The sequence below is a fragment of the Grus americana genome, chromosome 4 (assembly GCF_028858705.1).
Source record: "Grus americana isolate bGruAme1 chromosome 4, bGruAme1.mat, whole genome shotgun sequence".
Taxonomy (NCBI): Eukaryota; Metazoa; Chordata; class Aves; order Gruiformes; family Gruidae; genus Grus; species Grus americana.
The window spans coordinates 25627429-25651212 of record NC_072855.1 but is presented as its reverse complement, the minus strand read 5'-3'; the positions used below and the strand labels follow the sequence as shown (position 1 = coordinate 25651212).

General features: G+C 42.1%; 1 protein-coding gene across 1 annotated transcript; it reads left to right on the top strand.

The window, feature by feature from the left end:
• Positions 1-9082: 9082 nt before the first annotated feature.
• UGDH (UDP-glucose 6-dehydrogenase) lies at positions 9083-23610 on the top strand. Its single transcript, XM_054823203.1, has 12 exons — positions 9083-9259; positions 10005-10173; positions 12403-12504; positions 13861-14061; positions 14144-14341; positions 14817-14964; positions 16132-16226; positions 18186-18316; positions 19017-19150; positions 20738-20829; positions 20916-21026; positions 22358-23610. Exons 2-12 carry the CDS (start codon positions 10012-10014, stop codon positions 22466-22468), a joined length of 1485 nt encoding a protein of 494 aa, XP_054679178.1. The 5' UTR covers positions 9083-9259; positions 10005-10011; the 3' UTR covers positions 22469-23610.
• Positions 23611-23784: the final 174 nt, after the last annotated feature.

The window sequence follows — 23784 nt, the reverse complement described above, 5'->3', positions numbered from 1 at the left end:
CCTTTTGGCTTTGTATCTTAGTCTTTATATAAGATGTAAGACTGCACCAACCTATCAATTTCTAAGGTAATTTGAAATCATCTAGAAAGAAGTATCAGTAAAAATAGCATGTCATCTATGTAAATTTTAAAATATAAATTCTAACTTTTCTAATGGACACTTGCCTTCTGTATGTATCTCAAGCAAGTCAGAATGAACTATAAGCAGTTTCCAAGGTTTGAGATACTTTGATGACCAACACGGATGTCTCTGCCTTTTGCTCTTCAAAGTAGTTATGCAACCTAGGAAGTTAGAAACACTACAGTAAGGAAAGTAATGACAGAGGCCAAATATGCCAATTATGTTACTTCATTTTAGATCAAATCCTGCTACTTTGGGATTTGCAGTGTATTTTCTAGGCCCAGTTCTTGGCAGCGTTGGACCCAGAGCTGCTCTGAGGAAGGAAGATGTTCCAGTGGATCCGAGGCACCATGTAGAAGTAGCAGAGACCTGCTGCTTCCTCACTGTTCCCATAGAATGCAGCTCTCTTCTTCCTCCGGCAGCAGAGCATGAAATGCAGAGTGCTGCCTCGGCAACAGCTCAGATCCCACGTTAGGGATTCCTGTGTTAATCCAAGGAAAAAAAAGAAAACACCACACCAGGGAGCATTGGGGTTTAAAATAATACACAGCTATCCAGAGACGGTGGTAATACATACCAGAGAATCAGAAACAAAATCTGAATTTATTTTTAGTATTAATAATTAAAAAAAATAATAACAAATGCTTTAGGCATTTGAGTCAATTTAGAAACTGTATGATCTTAATCAGGGATCATTAATGTCTGCTCATCAAGATTTACCCTTTTACTTGAACGTGAGGTTATGAATAACCCCTAAAACCAAAGCTAAACTTTACTTATAAGTACACTTGTTAAAATGTTTGCCAAGGATGCACATAGCTATTAGGAGAAGTGATGCAGAAAGGAAATTACCACAAATTTAAATTAACTATGTTGAATGGATCTGCGTGCTGTTCAAGACCACCAGGTAACTGGAGAAGTTTACTCCGCCCCAAAGCCTGGAAAAAAAAAAAGTATCCTATCTAGGATGTTTGGGAGAAATACATCAAATCCTTGCAGCAAAATATTCCATGAACATGAAGTGGGTTCCTTGTGAAAATGAACAACTTACATTCTTTTCTGCTTCTACCCTTACTTGTTCAGTACCAGCCAACAGCCTGCACTGCAATTCACTGCAAAGACGTGGACCTCGGGGTGGGGGAAGAAGCTGACTGTCCCACGGTGAGCTACATCCTCGCTCATAAAACAGCCTAACTCTTACACTCATGGACATCAGCTGAAGATTTGTCTCTCTTCATACAAAAAATATAACTGAAGCTGTGTTACTTGATCTTGTATCAAAATTATTGCCAACTGCCATAGCAGGCACTTTGTAAATTAAATCTAGAAGAATCTGGCTTCTGCATTACCTTTTTAACATCCACAGATGAGAGTGTTGGTCAAAGAGGGTATCTGAAAGAAACTTATTTCAATATATGACAATAAATATTAATTCACCATATATATCCAGCTTTTTAAAGGTTTCACTCTTCCTGCTTGCATGGAAAGTGATATTATAAAATGTTTTATACAATGTTAATTGAAAATACAGCAGCAATTTCTAATCAAAGATCACGAGTAGAAAGCTGTAAAAAAGTCTTGCATTTATGGGTTTTGTTGTTATGTCCTCCAAGCTATAAATGATGAAACAGAGGAATAATTTCTGTGACTATGTTGTTTTCAGACTTACACCCTTTTTTAAAATTCTTGAAGGTTATTATCTTCTGATGCAAAAATTACTCTTAAAATTTAAGAGAAGATATTAGAGCTGAGAAAATATTTCTTAAGCAGACCAACAAAAAAACCTCCCATCATTGTTCAACATTCTGAAGGTGAGAGTCATTGCTTTGATATAAAAAGTAACTCTTAGAAGAGATGTAGGAGCTGAGTTTAGAGCAGAACTTGTAGATGAAATGATAAATGATAAACTAAATGTGATTGGCAAGAAAATGATCCGCAGGGCTGACACTACACTAAGTAGTGTCACACACCATGTAACACATCAAAATCTGCTTTGCTGTTGTGGTGACGGTGAGTAAATTCTGGTTTTTTCAGCTCTCCTAGTGATTTCACGCAGCCTTGTTTTCCATCCTCAGTTTCATATAGATGAAATAGAAAATCCAAATAATCATTTTTCCCACTTGATCAGATATTAGCTTGCAATTTGAATCACAAGTGCATCTTGTCTCCGACACCCCCTTTGGCTGTATGCTGCTTTTGGGCTTCAGTATCTAGGGGGAAGAGATTGAGCCAAATTTACAGTGGATCAAATCTTCATCTTATTTTATGTGAACAACTTTTAAGGCCATGGGACAATGCCGCTGAGTAAAACTCTTCAAATAAGTCATGCTACAAAACGATTTCCCTCCAATGGGGCTGTGATGAAAAGTAGTGCCGTATCTGGCTGGTTTTACTTCCATTGCATTAGTTTTAGCGTTTAAGGCTTCCTTATTGTTTTATTGAAATGGCTGTTGCACCTGAAATGGCTCTCCTGTTGGGAGATTTAGTGTGCTCCGTGTTCAGAAAAGCAAGGCTGCTGCCCACAGCACTGCTTCTGAAGGAGCAGCTTTGATGTCTGGTGTAGTGTGTGTGGTTTCCAGAAGAACATCAGTGGGGAAAAAAAAAAAAAGCAGCGGTATTTACTAAACAATAGATAAGGCCATCAAATGTAATCATGCCTGGGAGGAAGCGTGAATAATTTCTGTGTATACTAGGAGACTTAAATAATCTAATTAGAGAAAGGTCACACACTTGAAAACAAAACATTGCTGTGCAGGAACTAAAAGAATAGAGTTTGAGAGGACATTCTCATCAGAGTTTTCAGGGTGGCCTTCCTCTAATTTTTAAGCATTGTTTTAATCTTGCCTGGCTTTTGTTTTTTATTTATATTGCAATATTGTCCATGAGTCCAGCTGAAGTTATTGTCCAGATGTTCCGGGCCCTATACAAACAGGCACATTGACCCTGACCAGAAACTCACTGCATTTTGGGACAAATGTTACCAACAATTGCAGTTTGGGGTGCTGGTTGTCACTTACAAAAATATTGCATTAGATTAATCATAAGCTGTTTGGGCAAACTGTCAGACCAAACAGCAAAGTCGAAGTTCTGTTGAGCCAGTAGAGGTGAGGAGAGAGCATAAGTAGGGATGTGCCAGGCAGAAAATGTCTCTCGTAACGGTGACTCTGCACAGTTTGCTGTTATGGTTGGCTCTGACCACACGTAGGAGCTCAGGCACTCCGCTGCCCATGTCCAAAACTGGTGTGTGGCTTCTTTATGCAGCTGTTGGAGCCTGTTCCAGAGGAACACACGTGCCCAGTCCCACACGTCCCCGTGTAATCTCTTTAGCTGCATCTCCTTCCTTCCTCTTAGCATTGTAAAATATAAAGCACGGATTCAAATCCTGATCCAACTGGTGCGCAGGCAAGTCTTCTGGGCGCTTTTGTGCCTCAGCCTGGGACTGTTGCCGAGTGGCTCAGATTTCCCCGTCACGCATGGGGTTGCCTCCTGGTTGTGCTGAGTCAAAAGTTAAAGGCTTGATAAGACAATGGTGGTTGTTGAATGTGTGTCAGATGTCAGTGTCACAAACTGATTACACAAACACAGCTGCCTTTAGTTAATGATCAGCTAAATCTGTTGGGGAATTAGTCTGACATTAAACAATCCCTAGATATGATACAAAACTTCTTTCATATCCAGGGGTTCTTGCTGGCTTTTCCTCTCACCTCCAGCATCGGCGTGCTAGCCAGGCGATGGTGCAATCATGCACTCACTTGCTCTTTTTTTCTTGCCTTCATAAACCTTTACCTTCATAAATCATTCCCTCCCTTCATAAATCATGATTTCTCCCTTGCCTAATGAAACAGCTCATACGCAAGAGGTGAAGAGTGCCCTCTCCACCCACCTTTGCCATTCAGCTTGCCCTTCGCTGGGTGGTTTTTGGATAGGCAAAGGTGAGGCCTTGAGCCCGCTCCATGATTTTCAACGTGGAGAGAAGAACGTAGGATCCGATCTGATGCTGATACGTGCTCTAGCCATTGAGCTGTTATATTAAAAAGACATTACCACTTTCCTTGGCCAAGCTTTCTGAACAAAGCAGTCTTAAATCTTTTGATTGCATGCCGCTTGATCCTGCTGGTGTTCGCCTTTGCCTGAGCACACATTAAAGGCCAGGTCTATGAGAGCATATAGCAAAGGGATTGCTCATTTTCAGGATCAGATCAAGTTTAGAGATGAGACAGGGAACTGAACTGCTCAGGCTGGATTAGACTGAGGAAGAAGATGTACCTTTAGGTACCTAAGGAAATGTGTTGTCAAAACTTGAGTATCTTTTGATTTTATACACCTTTTGGAGTCCATCCCCTAAGACTAGGTTACTGACTGGGTTATTAACCCTGTCCTGTGTGTTTCTGTAGCCTAAAACTTTAAAATATCTCTAAAAATGCCTAGTCTCCTCAAGCAGGTGTGTATGAATTATGATAATCACCTTTCTTGGGCATTGATGCTTCCATGAATTATAGTTCAGGCTGTTTAATAGCAGGGTCCGAAAAGACGCTCTCCTAGCAGGATGTCTAAGTGAGCAGTGCTCTCAGAAGTATAGATTACTTACAGGTAAATTATTATGCAAATGACAATCTTTAAAATGTAAAATCCTGGATGAATGGAACAGTCACTCATCAGTCGTACCAGCAGCTCTCTGAATTTTCGTTCCAAAATAACACACATAGGAATTTATGTGAAAAACAAAACAAAACAAAACCAAAAACACTGAGATGAACCCTGTAGGGAGACTTTTGACCCAGGCTGCAATGCACAACCATAGTTTGGAGAGTGGCAATCCTTCGTTCATGCTGTTGTTTAACTGAAAGGATGCCTTGCTACGATAACTTTCAGCAACCAGCTAAGGGATTATTTTAGTTAAAATTTTGCATGATTGTGCTGGGTTGACTCTGCTGGAGGTCAGATGCCCACCAAAACCGCTCTGTCACTGTCCATCCTCAGCTGGACAGGGGAGAGAAAATATAATGAGAGGCTCATGGGTCAAGATAAGGATAGGGAGAGATCACTCACCAATTACCATCACAGGCAAAACAGACTTGACTCGGGAAAATTAATTTAATTTATTGCCAATCCAATCAAAGTCAAGTAATTAGAAATAAAACCAAATCTTAAAACCCCTTTCCCTTACCCCTCCCTTCTTCCCGGGCTCAACCTCACTCCTGATTTCTCTCCCTCCTCCCCCTCAGCAGCACAGGGGGACCAGGAATGGGGGTTGTGGTCAGTTCGTCACACGGTGTCTCTGCCGCTCCTTCCTCCTTGTGAGGAGGACTCCTCACACTCATCCCCTGCTCCAGTGTGGTGTCCCTCTCATGGGAGACAGTCCTCCACCAACTTCTCCAACGTGAGTCCTTCCCACAGGCTCCAGTTCTTCATGAACTGCTCCAGTGTGGGTCCCTTCCATGGGGTGCAGACCTTCAGGAACAGGCTCCTCCAGCACAGGCTTCCCATGGGGTCACAGCCTCCTTCGGGCATCCACCTGCTCCGGCATGGGGTCCTCTACAGGCTGCAGGTGGATATCTGATCCACCATCATCCTCCGTGGGCTGCAGGGGGACAGCCTGCCTCACCATGGTCTTCTCCACGGGAATCTCTGCTCCAGCACACAAACCCAATACAATAATATACATACTAAACTCATAAATTATAAAGCTAAACTGGACTACTATGAACATCTGTTTTGACATCCATAGGATTAAATAGTATTAATTATTTAATTTTTGCACTAGAAAATGTCTTTTAGAAAATCTCTCCAGAGATGGACCATCTCTCTATCATTTCAGTGGTTACTTATCTTCACTATTAGAAAACATCTGTCTTGAACTTGAATTTGTCAAGCTACAATATTTATACATTATATTTCGCTAATTTGAAGGAAGGATTATCAAATTTCTGTTCCTGCAAGAAATGGGCATTGCAAAACTTCATTTTTCTCACCTGATTTTTAGGCATTGCCTCACAGAAGGGACTCTATAGCCCCGACTTAGATACACAAACTCCCCACCCAGTGCGAAGGAAAGGCTGCCTCGGAGTGAGGTCCAGACTGGCCAATACGCTGGAAGAGGGATCCGTCTGATCTAATTAACTGGCAATGCTAAAGAAAAACATACATCTGAAATCCCTTTCCTTGTGTTATTTAAGTTACTTAGCCTGCACTGCAAAAGGAGTCACAGTCTACACTGAGCCTTCAAAAAACTGGAGCAGAACTCACACTTCTATTTAAAAACGTGGCCAGCAGTGGACTGGCCTCATCTGCTTTGTAGCAGCCCAGGGCTGTGTTTCCCAAGCAGCGTGCTTCAGGAGGTTTCATGGTATGCCCTGAAGCCTCACATAAGCTTTATTGCCTCTGTGCAGTTTTGCAAAAAATTCTACATATTGGTAAATGGGTCTGCCTGAATGGAAAACCCCCATCTTGCAATTCAGAATTTATTCTGCAATGAGAGGGGAGACCCAAGCTCCCTGCTCTTTTGACTGCAGCAACTGTGAGCCTTGCATTTTTCTCATAGCCCTCCGCACCAGCATGTAGGCTATAGGGAAACAAAAGCAGCCCTTGGCACCCTTTCTGGGCAAGTCGAGCAGTTCTGTAAGACAGAATTCAAGATCCATGTCACAGGCAGGGGGTGTGACAGTGTAGTCTATCAGTGAAGGCCCTTTGCTGAGAGAAAAGAGACAGGGGTCCATTGCCTGCTCCAAGGGCTGTTCAGACATTTGAACCAGCTCTCAGACCATAGACTACAACCCAGGCCTTTCCCCTCCCAGGAAAGGGCCATGATTACCAGACACAAACTATTCCCTTTCTATCTCCTTGGCAAACTAGCACAGTTACAGGTGGAGAATTAGATCCTCATGTTTCTTTATATTGCACTGGACACAGCACTCTCCTGAGGTACGTATGCCTGAACCCCTCCAGCCCAGGAAGGCTCTGAAGCTCCTGCCCTCATTCTTAGCAAACACAGTAACGAGGTATTAGCTGACTCTAATGAACTACCCACTACCCAACTACCCATGTGTGCAGCAACATGCAAAGGCAGCTCCTTTTCACAAAGGTGGCCTTGCACACAGCAACCGCCACTGCGTTGAGAAAGTCCATCCCTTGTTTGTCAGGCACGCGCTAAGCACACTTACCATACCAATACCCTTCAGGGATGTCATCAAGGATCTGGAGTAGATTTGACCTCGCCAAGAGAGCAACAGGCATGTACAGAGGGACCAGATGAAGTCCTCAGTAGTACAAATGTATACATTTATGGCTATTCTGAGACCTAAGGAGATAGACAGGGGTTTAGAAGATGAGGGTATAGATAAGACTGACTCAGCAGCAAGAGCTCACTGAGCTTCTGTCTGCATTGCCTAGGCTTCCCTGGAAAAAAAAGGATGTGTTCAAAATTGAGACATGTATGCAAATTAGCAATAAGACAAGGCATTACTTGTTTTTACGTCAGGATAAACATGGTGAACCCTGCACCTTTGCCAGGCAGTTCTTTGGCTAACCACACCAACTCCACCAGGATCCCGCACCAAGGCTGCAAACCTCAGTAGGCTCTTTCAGTAGAAACACAAGTTTTATGGCACCATTTTTAAAGGACTCACTTGAGTAGGCACAGATTCTTCTAGGGAAAGATCGGATCCTCCAGAGTAAAATAGAAAACAGAAACAATTATTCCAATTTCTTTTTTATATACTTTAACATCTATGGACAAAAATGCCATTTAGGAACAAGGTAGTATTTTATTCGCATTAACAAGGACACACATATATTATCCACCTCATTTGGTAACATTTAACATAGAAATTGTAATCTGTTAGAAGCATAAATGACTGCAATATTGCAGATGCAGCAAAAAACCCCCAGCTTCTAGGGGATACAGTGTAAACACACTTGAATGCAACAGAGGACGGCAGATTTCTCACAATCTTTCTGCTCCCAAAGTCAGATGCAGTATACTAATGTCAAATTTATACGAAAGGCAAGAGTAATATCTAAGATCTTTAATACAACTAGGCAACAGGTCCCTGGGCAGTGCCCAGATCAGAAGGGCAAGGAAGTGCAAGCTCCTTGTATTTCCTTACCCTGGCAATGTTTGCAATCTGGACTTTAAACACTGTATTTTACTGTTACCTACCCACATTTCTAGCCACAGCACTGTACTACAGGAGAGAACATACCCAGTGTTTCCCAGTAAGCCTAGCTAAAGGACCAAAAATGATTCACACACAGATTTGACCACCAAAACGTGGTTCTCGTAAAAATGCCCTGAGGCAGGAGAAGAGGGGAGCAGTTCAGTGCGGCACCCTGCTGAACTCCCTCCACCCCACCGGTGGCACCTGGCCTCCTCTGGGAGCCCAGGCCTGACCCCAGAGGCCAGAGCTGCTGGGGGCCCGGAGGAGCACACACTCTCCGCTGCACCATCCCCAGTCTCTGGGGTCAAGATGGTCTGGGGACCCTTCCAGTGGCTCTCTGGACTGGGGGGGGGGGGGGGGAGGCTGTGACCTAGACCCCTCCCCCCAAAAGATGTAGTGAGACCAGCCACCGGTCCAGCCGCTGGGACGCAAAAAACCCCAAAATAAAGCAAGGGGAACGAGGTGTAAAAACCCCCGAGCTAACACATGAGGAAAGGGGCCGCTGGGGGCCGGGTCCCGCCCGAGAGTGGCGAGCGCTCCGAGACGCACCGCTCTCCCTCGCTCAAGGCTGAGGGAGGCCACTGCGGCGGGGCCCGCCCAGGCCGAGGCCCGAGGCCCGACCGCGGCGACCCCAGCCGGTCCCGGGGACCCTGCGGCCCCACGGCCGCCTGTGCTATAGCGGGCCCAGGCCACGCCAGGCCGGCAACGGCGCCTGAGGTGTCCGGCGCTCATTCGCCGCCGCCGGCGGGGCGGGCTCTGTGCCGGCCTCCCGCCCCCGGGAGAAGGGAGGAGCCGGGACTGGCCTCGCCCGGCGTCCCAGGTATAAAGGAGGCCCCCGCCTCAGGCCTCCGGCGGCTGTTTGAATAGCCCTGGCCACTGCTGGCGCCGTACTGGTAGTGGAAGTGTCTCGCTGAGCATCCTCGCTGCAGCGCTCTAGTTCGATCCACAGCGGCGGCGGTGCCGCAGGACCGCGCCCGCTCGCAGTAAGTCTCTGTGCTGCGGCTTCGATGCCGGCCGCGGGTCCCCCCACTGTCTTCCCTGGGGCGGTGTCGGCCTTTTCCGCCAGCTGCCGCCGCCCGAGGCCGGGTTGAGGTTGGGGAGCCGCTCTCCGACGCTGCCGACGGGAACCTTTTACTGGGCCCCCGAGGATGGAGTCCGCGGGGGTCGGCCCTGGCCCGGGCGGGGGGATAGCCGGGTCGCTTTCCGGCCTGCTCCCTCCACCGGGGAGGAGGCGAGGGCTGTGGCCTCTGTGCTGACGGCCCCTTTCCTGGCTGAGCGACTCTGGGGACAGGGTGGGGGCCGGGCCCGGTCCGGGGGTCCCGGCCAAGCGCAGCCTGGCGCGGCTCTGCCCGCCGTGGGGCTGCGGCGGTCCCTCGCCTGTACGCTGCCCGCAACAGTGCTCTGTGCTCATGCCTGTTACTATCGTGGCATCAGCAGTTCCTCGGCCTGAGGGGGTGGTATTTATGCTGGCAGGCTTCAAAGCGACCACAGAAAGCGCTTCCTCAATGGTCCGTGTGTGCTGCCGCTCCTGGAGTGGGGCAGGCTCCAAAGCCTTCCCGGGCGGGAGAGAGTAACTGCAGCTCACTTTAAGAGATCAGCTGCAAGAAAATGTTTCTCTCTGGCAGCATAATCAAATCTCAAATAATTAATTCTTTTATTTCCTTGAAGTGTTGGCCAGTATTTTTACTTATGACTCCTGATTTTCCTTTCCTCCTCTCTTTTTACTAGAGCAGTCATGTTTGAAATTAAGAAGATTTGCTGCATTGGTGCCGGTTATGTTGGTGGGCCAACCTGTAGTGTTATTGCACAGATGTGCCCCAATATCAAAGTTACTGTTGTGGATGTCAATGAGGCCAGAATCAATGCCTGGAATTCAGATACGCTCCCAATCTATGAGGTAAACGTGACTTGCTGTTTGTCTCTTCTCCCAGCCAGTGTTGCATTTGCTTCCCTTCTACTACATGGCCCACTTCTGAAGCTTGATAAGTATAGCACAGTGATGTCCTTCAAAAAGAGTATTTTAGAACAGCTGTTTGTCACTGCTGCTCATTGAACCAGATTTTTGAAGTAACTTAATATGTCTGGTGCAGGCAGGTATTTAAAGATTATATACGAAGGGCCTAGTAAGGAAAACTGTAATTGTATATATAGTGAATTGTGCTAAATCATGCTGACTTTCTTTTGGGACCTGATTTAATCACAACATAGTCCTCTTACGCAGTTATAGATAGTATCTACTGTGTTGTAGCATAATATGAATGCATAATACTGAGTGGTAAGCTTTATTCCCATTCTGAATACTGCCAAAATGCAATCTGTGCTGTCTCTCTTAACTATGCTGAAAGATGAGGACAGTCATGTTCCTGATTCACTTGTACCATAAACCTCTGATCTGGCCTAGGAAGACTAGGCCACATAAAAACTGTTTTTAAATGTATCACCCTGACTCCTTCATTACAGAATTAACTTAATTTGAAGATATATAAAGCATTTTTCTATTTTGCTTCTTGTAGCACTGTTATTTTTCATTCTTTTGCACCCTAAAGAATAGGTTTCTTTTTTCTTTCCTTCATTCTTTCCTGAGATACAGGTTTGAGTTCTCTTCTTTAATGGGAGTGAAAACTTATCTTCACTCATCTCCCAAAGACAAGGCATGTTGCCTGGTACTAACAGTTACTCTTTTGCTATAAGAAGTCACCTGAATCCTGTCTGTGCTGTAACACTAATGTAGCTTTTTCCCCCTCTTAAAACCAAACTTATATGGTGACTCTTTAAGCAAAGATTATTAGACCTCCTTTGTCATACATACTCAAAGAAAAATGTGTATAATGCTTAGATTAGCAGGTGAGACATGAATAAAGATCATGAAAGCAAGTACTTTGTTTACTATAAACACTTAGACTGAATGAGTTAAAGTAGAGCTGGTCTTGGCATGTTTTTTTTTAAAAAGAACACCAAACCCAAACTCATAACATCTGTTTCCAGGAATGGTGTCCTTTGCCTACAAAGAATGTACAAAAACTGCCAAGAATTAGTTCAGACAGTTGTAAAATTGAGTCATTGCACAGTGAGGTTTTTAGTATTTTTTGGTTTTTTCTTTCCAGTGTCAGAAATTATCTAGTGGACTGCCTTTCTATTTACACCCAGTAAGACTGTAGTTGGAACATTTGATAGGTTGTTACCCATGTTGTTCTGCCTGTGTTGACCTTTGTTTTCCTTTTAAGTAGGTATTTGGTATAAAGTGAGACAGCAACAATGTCTTGTGCAAGAAAGCTTCTGTTTGTTTTCCTCTCCCTTCAGTGAACCTTTGCTTTTCTGGCATTTAATCAAATATTTCAGGTCATGATAGGTGTCTCAAGTTGGAGAGCTGATTGCTAGGTTATAGTGCATGACTTTATTTTTCAAACAAAAAGTAAAGGCTTCTTTTATCTATGATAACTAATCTTAGTTAAATAATTTTATAGACCTTTCTAATATGGGGAATTGCTCATGTACACATGGTCTCCTGCTCCTCTTCTCCATGTGGAGATGTTAAGGGGAAAGGAAAGTGTTCTGGCATAGTGTGTGTCTTTTGAAAGAATCTTATCAAATTGTGCCTGTGATTCTTCCATGCTGCAGGTGTGGTGCCATAAGTTTAATCTGGTCCAAACATGAGTAGTTGCCAAAAGGAGTGGTCTGTAGCTCCTGTGTGTCTTCACTGCCTTCCTTTCACTGCATCTGGGCTTGCTAATTTGGTGGAAGACTTTTGTGGGTTTTTTTGTGCTGGATCAGTTTTAGATCTGATCTTGGGGGAGATCAAGGAATGTGTAGCTGAGGGAAAAGGGGGGGGTTGGGACCTCTTCTGCAGCCTGGAGAATATTGTAAGACTTCTTGAATCTACTTAACATCACCTACAGTTATTTCTTAAATTGTTGCCTGTGGTAATAGAATTCAGCACAGGAATAACTGGAGCCTAAAATGAGGCTGTACAAATAACAATTCAGTGTGCCAAAAGTTTAGAGATGGCATTTTTGAGTGTTTGGAATAAGGGGTTTATTTTTTCACTAAGAAAATCTACAGAAGCTTTACTTTACGTCTGGCAAACTGAAAACATACATTAACTGCTTTTTTCTGCTTTTTTTTTCAGCCAGGGTTAAAAGAAGTGGTAGAATCCTGTCGAGGAAGAAACCTCTTCTTTTCAACCAGTATTGATGATGCCATTAGAGAAGCTGATCTTGTATTTATTTCTGTAAGTTCAGGCGGAGAAGGTGGTTGTGTTTGTCTTTTTTTTCTTCCTTATCAAATCATGTTGCTTTTATGTTAAGAGGAGGCCTTTGTTTTGCCATATAAATTCAGTTAGCAATGTCATGTCAGTGTGTCAGTTTTCTCCTTGTCTTTCTGTGTATTGTGGGAAAAGCGTTAAGCTTTTTATTGTATTTTAATTTGTTTCTTGTAGCCAGTAGATCATTTGACAAACATGCTCTAAGTCAAAATGATAATGTTGGCATTTAGTTTGGTTAGATGTGTGAGGTCTTAGAGCAGCATATGGTGCAGATCTGTCATTGCAGTGTACTGCTGAAATCCATGGGACTTTAATATTGACATGGTTCCTAGAAAGGGATGCAAAAATTATATACTGATTATTGGATTACAAAGATGACTTATTTCTAAAACTTTTAAAAAACAGTGTATTAAAGGAAGAGGGGCTGGCTTTAATATTTTCTAGCTTTAATAATTCTAAGCTGTTTACACCACTAGGAAGAGGATCCAGTCAAACATACAGTGCGACCTTTTGTAATCTAGAAGGTTGTTCCTAATGCAGAATCCAAAAGAACTGATTGCTATTCATCTTGGTAGGCCACAGTTATTTTTGTTACTTATGTCCTTTTTTTCTTGGGAGCTCTTCTTTGTTAGGGCACCTCAGTACAGAGCTCTTTCTGATAGTATTTTTGTCCATTCATTAAGTTTAAAATGAATGCTACTTGGCTGGATGACTGCCACTAATGCAGGCCATATATTGGCACCTGTCCTTGGCTTAAAACATGCGGTAGTGCTTTACATATTGTTGCCATTTCTTCTTTCAGCTTGTAATGAAAAGGACCCTCTGTCTTAATCCAAATGATGTGTTTTCCCTCATGTTGCCTTTTCTTTGTACTTCAGTATAGCAATCTTCAGCAACTCTATACTTCGGTTTCACTGCAAAGTGGGTTTAAACTGTAACTGCCTTACTAGCTGCAAGATTCTTATAACATGAATTTTTGCACTCCTAATGTGGGACAGGAAACAAAAGGTGGCTGGCTGTAATCATCAAGAAATTACTGGTTTTACCAGAATAAGGACTAAGTTTCACTGAAGCCTGCAGAGCTGCTATGAATTGCTCTTGTTTAAATTCTATTTGAATAGAGCCCAATCAGCTTTCTTTAGAAGACAGATTAATTGAGAAAGCTAATAGCTGTTCATCTGATATGGTAACTAGATTAATTCTGGGGTAAAGCAAGCTGGATTCTGGGAAGGAAACTGTCATTCTTAACAATTTCACCTTGTCAGTAGCTCTTGTGTTAAGAGACCTATAATGTTTCTTCCCCCTCCATGTATTTGTAACTAGGTTAACACTCCGACAAAGACCTATGGGATGGGAAAAGGCCGAGCAGCTGATCTGAAATACATTGAAGCTTGTGCTAGGCGCATTGTACAAAACTCAAATGGCTATAAAATTGTCACTGAGAAAAGCACAGTTCCAGTACGTGCTGCAGAGAGCATTCGTCGAATATTTGATGCTAATACTAAGCCTAACTTAGATTTGCAGGTAAGCATAAGCTTTGAGTTGTGTGTTAAAGGATGTTGTTGCTTCTGGCTTTTATCTGTTTTTTTTATTTCTGTGCCCATAGGTGCTGTCTAACCCAGAGTTCCTTGCCGAAGGAACAGCCATCAAGGACCTGAAGAACCCAGACAGAGTGCTTATTGGTGGAGATGATTCTCCAGAGGGACAGAAAGCTGTCCGTGCTCTTTGTGCTGTTTATGAGCACTGGGTACCCAAAGAAAAAATCCTCACAACCAATACCTGGTCATCAGAACTTTCTAAACTGGTTAGTGTTACTCATTGCTGTTGTCTGCACTGAGGAAAGGATGTGAGAAAGTGAACTTCTGCTTCTGAGCATCCTAACTCTGAGTGATGCAGCTAGGACAGACAGACAAGGTTGGGAGGACCCAGTATGTATGTCAAAGGATATTAATCTTTTCCAGTTATCTCAGTTGAGCTAATACATGACATCAACTTTCCATGAAATCCTTTTCTCACTTCTATTGCTTATTACAGAGTAAACCTCCAGTGCTGCAGAAACCGATTACCATCATGAAACGTTTCAAACTCTAGAAGTTAAGCATTACACTGTTTTTTGCTTGATGCCATTAACTGGCATTTATGTATCAAACAAGTTACATTACCTTTTTTCAGTTACACAGATACTAAAGTAATCCTTCCAGTAGTAATTCCCTTTATTCTGTGGGCATCTTGGTTTCTGGAAGAATGAAGTTCTCTTTACTATGTTTTTTTATTTACAGGCAGCCAATGCTTTCCTTGCTCAAAGAATCAGCAGCATTAACTCAATCAGTGCTCTGTGTGAAGCTACAGGAGCAGATGTTGAAGAAGTAGCAAGAGCTATTGGAACAGACCAAAGAATTGGAAATAAGTTTCTCAAAGCCAGTGTTGGTAAACAAAAAAATCCCTTTTTGTTTTTTTCTTTTGGGCTTTGTTTTAATAATGCAATAAGTCTACTAGTAGTGTTTTGAAGTAAGTGATCTGATACTCTAAAATCTTCTACAGCATGTGTGTGTGAAAATACTGCTGTAGAGGACTACCATAAATCAGTTTTTTCTGGTAAAATGTCTAGGACTGCGGTTGCTGTAGACCCTGGCAATCTGAAACCTGAGAGTTCAGAGTGCATGGTTTATCCTGCCTGTGTCACTGGAAAGAGAAGTTGCAATTTTATTTTTCTGAAGCATGACTGATGATAGTTCTCTCCAAGATGTCTTCCCAATTGTAACTGCTGCCATTTAGTTCTGGAGTTGCTGTCAGTGGCCTGAGGAGGGGGATCTCTCTAGATCAGCATGTGTGTTGGCAACTTCTAATTTGTATGATGAATTCAGTTTGTTTAGATTTACTAGAGTAAGATGTGATAAAGTGGTGATCAGTACTACAAACTTTCAAACTTAGAGGACAAGACTAAAGCCTATCTGTATGGCTACAGTCTTCATAATAGAAAGAAAGTGTGACTTTAAAAGAACCTTATTAAAATATAACCTCTCCTAGAGTCTATGCAAGAGTGAAAAGTAGATTGCAAATACCCTACAAAAATTCCTATTTGGTTATTATAATTCCTTCTACAATATGTTGCGTCTGAGACTCTGAGCAAAGTTCTAGGGGTCAAGGATCCCTCTCAGTTCTCCCCTAGACAGCTGGTGTTAATCTTTGGTTCTTGGCAATGATTAGATATCCATTTGTGGGTGGGGGAGGAAAGAACCTAATCTTAACATAATTGTTCTGAGAAATATTAATCTAAATTTTGAGGGGAGAGCAAACCCAGGAGCTCGTCCACCCATGTGTAATAAACTAGGGGCCTGAGACTGGGTTAAAACTTCCATTGACTTCAGTGGGACCTGAAGGAGATTGTAGGGCTTCTGTAACTGACAAAGTATGTAGGTCCAGGAGTTGGATTTTGAGTGATTCATAAGGTTTTCATTTGCTAGCTGTGAAATACGGGGCGGGGAGGGGGGGGGAATTACAATGCTGTATCAGTGATTGCCAAAAACTACTTGATTCCAAAAAATCATGTTATAGTACCTTAGTCACCTGTAAAATAACCACTTTCTCTTTCAGGGTTTGGAGGCAGCTGTTTTCAGAAGGATGTCTTGAATTTAGTGTACCTCTGTGAGGCACTGAACTTACCTGAAGTAGCCCGCTACTGGCAACAGGTACAAGTAATTCCTTAATTTTTTTGAGGGGGGTGTGTTTCTTCAGCATTCAGCTTTTGGGTGTTGAGCTTTTGAGCATTGTCCACATATAATCTGTGTTTCTCCTTTAAGGAGCAGATACCTTTATATTGATCATCTTTACATTTTAGGATCCTCAGCTTAACACTGGCATTTGATACTCATGGGCACTTAGGCATTTTGGGGGTGAATTAAGTTATCTGGATCAAATGGATTGGGAAGTTGTCTAGAAGCAGCAGTAGAAAATGTGAAGTACAAGCATGTCTGGACTCAGGTCTTCCTCTTGCACTTGGTTATCTCTGTCTACTTTGAATTCAGAGCTTATGACCTTTTCCTCAGGGTCTACTTCTACAGTTCCTTTTCTGAAATAACTCAGCAGAACTTGCTATTCTTTTAAATAAACATGGTTGCTGCTGTGCCCTGGTTAATGTTAGGAATGGTTGGGAAGACGTGGGTGCTCTCAGGCCTAGCACCAATGCAGCAATACCAGGATGCTCAGTCTGTACTAGCAAGTGTTTCCCTGTTGAACCTGTGAAAGCACCTCACTCCTCTTCCCAGTCCTGACTGAGGCAGCAGCTTTGACATATGTGGTAAGGTCAGAACTGCTTTGGTCTATTGTCCTGATTTAGGCTGTGGTGATCAAGTACAAGGCTGCCTAGCAGATGCCCGCAGAATACTAGACATGTGATTTGCCTATCTTATTAGCAGCTTTCCTTTTTTCAATCTTCCTTTTGTCTAGCCTCCTCCCCCTCACTTTTCTCCATCCCAGTCTGCTGCCAAATGAACAACTTGCCCGTAATTACTCTTTCATCATTGGTCAGTTGTGCCACATCCGTACTGAAGTCCAGTATTTCTTATACCATTACCTAGGTCATCATGGCCATGTGGTACTGTTGATGGGGTTGCTTAGGCTCTGTTGGCTTCACAAGGTTCTATTCCCCAAAAAGTCCCTAATACTCCTTTCCAATTGTCTGAAGCTTGGCTGGATCTCACTCATCATTCCTGTATAACTGCTGGTGAAACTCAGCCATCATTCACAGTGCTATCTGTAACTTTTGTCAGCCTCTTACATTAGGTGAAGAGGCTTACGATCCCATCAGTGAAGTGAGGCTAACATACCGCATGAACCATGTGCAAACATCCAGGAAAGGTTTGGTTCAGTGTAGGACTTGGATGCTTTGGCACAGTAGGAAAGAGAAGGAGCTGTATGTTCTGATATTTACTTCAAGAACTACTGCTTTTACTCAGTATAAGATGTAAGCAGACAACCCTTGGAGCAGCAGAAGCTGCAGGAATTAACCATTTTACCTCATGATAATCTGATGAATAAGGAGGATAATTAATACTGTCTTGAAAAAGACATAATTGGTTTGGTTTTCTGTCCTTTGAGATTACAAGGGTCCTTCTTAAAATGCAACCTGCTTGGTATCTTGGCAAACCAAAGGCATAGGAACACTTAGTTTTCTCTGTGTGGAGGTGTTCTTTTGCTTAACAAAAGCCTAAAAGGTTGCATTGTTAATATAAACTAGTTTAAAGTGCTTTTAATGTTTCTGTGTGCTCTCATTCTGTTTTAAGAACAATTCTTTGCAGTGTTTCTATATGGCTTATTAAGCTGTGGACAAATCAGATGGTAAGAATAGCTGCTGCAGAGTTAGGGTAAGGCAAAGAGTGCTGTGTCCATGTGGTACAACCCCTTACCTGCACCTTCTGCTTCCTTAAAGCACTGGCATTCTTGCCCCAGCCCACATTGGTCAAGTCCTCATGATTTGTCTCAATTGGGTAAATTAACTTATCTTTGGATTACTTACGATACTGAATAAAAACTTAGTGTTCTTTTTTAAGCCTTAAACTTATGCAGGTAGTCTTGCTTGATTGTTAATAGAATCAGTTTATAGTTTAAAATGACTCCCTTCTGTACCATCATGCTATATATAATTTCAGGTAATAGACATGAATGATTATCAGAGAAGAAGATTTGCTTCCCGCATTATTGACAGCTTGTTCAATACTGTCACTGATAAGAAGATTGCTATTTTAGGGTTTGCATTCAAAAAGGATACTGGGGACACAAGGTAAGAAAGCAAATTCAGCACATTAATATAGGTTCCCTACACTTGTCACCAGCTATGCAGTTAAACCCCCAATTGAATTGTGTTAATAAAACCAGATCAAATATGGGCCCCTTAACCTCTTGTGACTGAATTGGCTTGTAACAAGGATTAGTCTTTCTTAAATGGATGAGACAGTTCATTCTTGACCTCTACAACATACCTGAGTTATCTGCTCTAGCTTCTGAATGATTCTAGTCCTTATTAACTTGCATAAACAAAGAGATTTTGACAGAGTCCTTCCATTGTCCACAGAAAAGAATGAAAATGTTTTTGCAGCTAACTCTAAATTGCTATGTGAAGCCAAAGTTTCAGCTTCATTTCTAAAGGTGATTGATTCTGTTTTCCTGTAAAGCTCAAACTTCATACAACACTCCCCAACTGCAGTTTGTGGGGAATGCTTATAAGATTGATGCCTTATTAATTACGGTCACTAGGCGTTCTGGGGCTTAGTGTCTCACAGTGAGAGATGTAAACTCGTTTTTCATATTACTTTCCTTGGTGTCCCTTAAAATTTCAAGCTTGCTTCTGGCATGGATTACCATTAAGATGTTTAATGTAAAGCTTATGTAAAAAAAAAAAAACCCTGGCATTGCATATCATGACACTTGAAGACTTTCATTACTTAGAACATGCCATCTGGTTCTCTGATTCACTTCCCTAGAGAGTCATCCAGTATCTACATCAGCAAATATTTAATGGATGAAGGAGCAAAGCTCCATATCTATGACCCTAAAGTACCTAAGGAACAAATAATCTTGGATCTCTCGCATCCGGGTGTTTCGGAAGATAACCAAGGTAAGAATGCTGATGTAAAGCTTATTCCTGCCACATACACCCCCTTCCCCTCCCCCTGAAGAAAACCCCCACCCTATCCTTAAAATACACAAGGTCTGTTTAAATACTATAAATTCACTTTCACCATGGCAATGTGCTGTTGGCTACACTTACCAGATGATTGTCATAGCTCAGAGGATTACTGTAACTCTTCCCCTTTCCCCCTAGCTTTTATAGATACTAATTCTGTACTATTGTATATTTTTCTTCTGATAAATATTTATTTGAATACACACAAACTTTCTCTCTGCATAATTAAAAGGAAGAGAAAGAAGAATGTCAAGAAGTAGGAAAGACTAGTGTGTTCTCTTGACTCCTTTGTGTCCTATCTTACCTTAGTTTTTGTTTGCATATGTAAAGTAGAAATAAAGAAATAATTCTGGAATTCAGTGTAAAGCATTCTCCCCTCCCCCAAATCACTTCCAAATTCATCTGTTCCCTTAAATTCAAGAAGACTTTAAAGTAATCATTTATGACTAGGAGGTTCTTGGGGAGAAGCAGGGGGTATTTAGGATTTTTTTCTTTTCTTGTTGGGGAGAATGGAGATGATGGATGAAGGAGAAGGATGTATAGGGCTTCTAGAGGTGAAGAGAATGGAGGATGAGCTGTGAAGTGAAGAGTGTACATTATTTGGCCTCCCTTGAATTAGAGAGGGGTGGGAGGGTTGCCTCTAGGCAGCTGCTGAGGCAGTCAGAGGATGAAGGCAGCCCATAATGAGACATGTATCTCTTCTAGTGTGGACTGAGTGTTAGATACCAACTGTGGTGTGCTGCTATTGTACAGGCAGGGACCTTTGTGAGGGTTGGCATTTCACAGAATCATAGAATGGTTTGGGTTGGAAGGGACCTCAAAGATCATCTAGTTCCAACCCCCCTGCTGCGGGCAGGGACACCCTCCACTAGACCACGTTGCCCAAAGCCCCATCCAACCTGGTCTTAAACACTTCCAGGGAGGGGGCATCCACAGCCTCTCTGGGCAACCTGTTCCAGTGCCTCACCACTCTCACAGTAAAGAATTCCCTTGTCCTATCACTGCACTCCCTGATAAACAGTCCCTCACCATCTTTCCTGTAGGCCCCTTCAGGTACTGGGAGGCCGCAATTAGATCTCCCCAGAGCCTTTTTTCCAGGCTGAACAACCCCAACTCTCTCAGCCTGTCCTCATAGAAATGCTCCAGCCCTCTGATCAACTTTGTGGCCCTTCTCTGGACTCTCTCCAGCAGCTCCATGTCTGTCCTTGTACAACAAGAAATTTGAACACTCCATGTAACTTCTAATTCTAGAGGTGCTCTTGATTGTTTAAATCAAACTTGAAGGCTTAACTTCAAATACTTAAGTGCCCTGACTCTATTCAGATGCCAGGTGACAGCTGCTTTCATTTAAATAAGTAAAATCAGTGACAAATGTCTTGTCACTCATCTAGAGATGTTTTCTGTCCTGAAATGCTCCTTGTTTGAGTAGGGCAAGGAAGGAGACTAGTTTGTCAGGAGAGTACCAGACTGGTACTAAAGACATGTGCATAATAAAACTGTATTTTCCTTCTGTTACAGTGTCTCGGTTGGTCACTATAAGTAAAGACCCCTATGAAGCCTGTGATGGAGCTCATGCCCTTGTGATTTGCACTGAATGGGACATGTTTAAGGTAAAAATGTTATCTTCAAATTAAACTTAAAGAAAAGGAGTGTTATGCTGTTTATCTATTCTGTCTGCTTTAATTGCCCATTGCAGGAGTTGGATTATGAACGTATTCATAAGAAGATGCTGAAGCCTGCATTTATCTTTGATGGTAGGAGAGTTCTAGATGATCTTCACAATGAGCTACAAGTCATTGGCTTCCAGGTAATCACCTGGGTGATGCTGACTCTTACGTTTCTTTCCTTTTGCTCTCTGTTCTCTCTTGCTTTTGCTCTGCAATGACTCTGTAGCAAGGGGAAAAAATGTCTTCAGGTGAGGATTTAAATCTAAACCCATCTGTACTTCAGTCTCATCACTAGTGCTCTCTTCCTCCAGTACCTTCCTGTTTTTGTAGACTGATACTCTGTTAAAATCCAAACTACATCAGCCTATGCTGTCAACATTCAGCAGTGTAAATGTGCCTTGAAGCACTTCTTGCATAGGCAGAACTTGACTAATACTAAAATCACCTGAATAATCTGATAGAAGCATTTCAGCCAGGCATAATCAGTATAAAATCTACAAGCCAGATCAGATGTGTGTTTTGGTTGTTTCATTCTGTGTACTCCTGAGTACTGTGATTAATTGCATAAGGGCCGTAGACTTTCTCTCCCGCTGTTTTCCCTGCTTAACTACACATGATTATTACACTGTGAACAGGCTTGTAGAAATTGCTTTAACCAGTCCATTGAAGCTGTTACAGGCAAATATAGTACATATAGCTGACATAACTACTTGATTACATCAGCACATTGAAAAGAGTTGTACATCTGAACTAACTGTTTAAATGTCTAGAACATAATCATTGAACTTCTGTTTAAATTTACTACTTAAGATAGCTTAAATTAATACATTGTCTTTCGGTGCTTTGCATCTTCCCTGTACTACTTCAGAGGGAAAGCTACAGCTCTCCTCACTGAGCATCTGAACTATTTTACTAACTGGTGTTTTGTCCTCTACAAGTTCTGACCTAAAAATCAGGGGAACCTGTCTCACTCTTTGAATTTTGCAGTACCTGGATTACATGTCAGCTGTGTTACATACTTTCTCTTCTATAGAGTTGGCTGCCTTTGGCCTTTCAGAGCCTGTTTCAAAAACATCCCACTGCATTAAGGAGGGGGAAAAAGCTGCTTCTATCCTAACTTACTGATATAAATTGTTAGACGAAGGAGGCCAAACCCCTGCTTTCTAAATACCTGGAAACATTTTGATATTTGTACTGATAGTCCTACAGAAGCTGAGGCGCATAAATGTTCAAATTAGCAAGATGCAGCTTTAAATAGGCAAAGCAGGTACCTGTGAAAAGCTGTTTTTAGAAACCTGTTTGCAACTCCAATCCCAGAAACTGTCCCTGGGCACACTGCTTTCTGGCTTGTATTATTCTAGCATTCATGAAATGTAGTTGTGGTCCTGGATTTAGTTTGTAGATTCTTCATAGGCTGATGCAATTCTGTTAGCTTGCCACACTCACTTCCTAAATGTGTTTTCTCTTTCAGATTGAAACAATTGGGAAGAAGGTGTCAGCCAAAAGAATTCCTTTTGCTTCTTCATGTGAAATTCCTAAGTTCAGCCTCCAGGACCCACCTGTCAAAAAGCCTAGAGTATAATGTTTAATAGGTACTGAAGGAATTCTGTGGACCTTCTTAGTGATAATAACTGAAAGCCTATGCTTTTTTAAGGAAAGATATTTTTCATAAACTAAAAACCAGTTTTACACTATAAATGGTACCTGGTACATGTGAATTCAGTCTATTTTCAAATCTCTATTTTTATAGCAATTCTTTTTGGTTACTGAAGATGGTACCGACCTGTTTTTAATAATGAATCTCAAGTGGAAAAGTTACCTTCAAACTGCAGACTTCTGCTTCCAGAAATGTTCCTAAACTGCACTTTAAACATCTCAAGTGACACAAAAGCAAAAGAAATAGAATATCTCTTCACTGTCCATAACTGGACTAAAGTAATCAGGAATTTTGGTCCCACTGATTCTTCATTTTCTTTTGGGGTAATTCTTTGCCCAGTTAAATGCTTGCTCTGACTGACATTGAAGTCAGAAGTTCTAAGTGAATTTGATAGGATTTGGGTTGAGCCCTAAACCAGAGGTAACTGCACCAATAATACCCTGATCCCAGTTGGGATCAGTGGGCACTGATGTGGTCTAAACTGCATCTCTTGGGAGGCCAGATGGTTCTGCAGGCATCTATCATGTAACTAAAGACAGTGGACTAGCAGCTATAAACTGATCCACTGGCAGATCTTCACTTTTGGTTCTCTGGCTGTCTTGCCTACATTCCATTTGCACCCATCTAAACTATTGATCTAATCAGATTCCTGGGGCAAGTTTTTCCTAAGTAACAGCAATACAATTCATCTTCAGCGGAGGAGTGTTCTGCTTGTTTGAATATTGAATTGAAGCAGAATTACTGTAATTTGGTGTCTGTCCAAGTAGAAGGCAAATGTTGGCCTCAAAGCTACCTGATGGTTATCTTTTTTCCTTTCTTTCTGCTTGCAGTACTTCATCTGAAAGCAGCTTTCTTAACAAATCTGCAAAAATTATTCTCTGCTGTTAAGAAATTATTAAACATAAAAATTCAGCCCCATAAGTTAGTCAGCTTGCTACCTCATTTAATTAGCAGGAATGAATACTTCCTATGTTATCTTGTTGTTTTTGCCTTCATTATTACTTTATTTCTACTTGTTTTTATTATTCTCAATTGGCCAGTGCTATTAAAATCCTTGATATGACAAAGTTTGTGTTTGGCTTGTTGCATGGGGTTGTGAGATGGAGGGGAGGATAGAGAAAGATGACCATGAACAGGTTTCAGACTAGAAGGCATAGATGTCTTAGATGAATAATAGAGAATAATCCTGTAACTAGTCCCATAATACCTTCTGAATTTAGTCAACAGGTGTCTTCAGGTAT

Excerpts from the sequence above, each read along its gene's own strand:
- UGDH (XM_054823203.1), top strand. The coding sequence starts at position 10,012 with ATGTTTGAAATTAAGAAGATTTGCTGCATTGGTGCCGGTTATGTTGGT. Across the intron at positions 14,342-14,816 it reads CATCAGAACTTTCTAAACTG|GCAGCCAATGCTTTCCTTGC; the intron begins GTTAGTGTTACT and ends TTTTATTTACAG. Across the intron at positions 16,227-18,185 it reads TAGCCCGCTACTGGCAACAG|GTAATAGACATGAATGATTA; the intron begins GTACAAGTAATT and ends ATATAATTTCAG.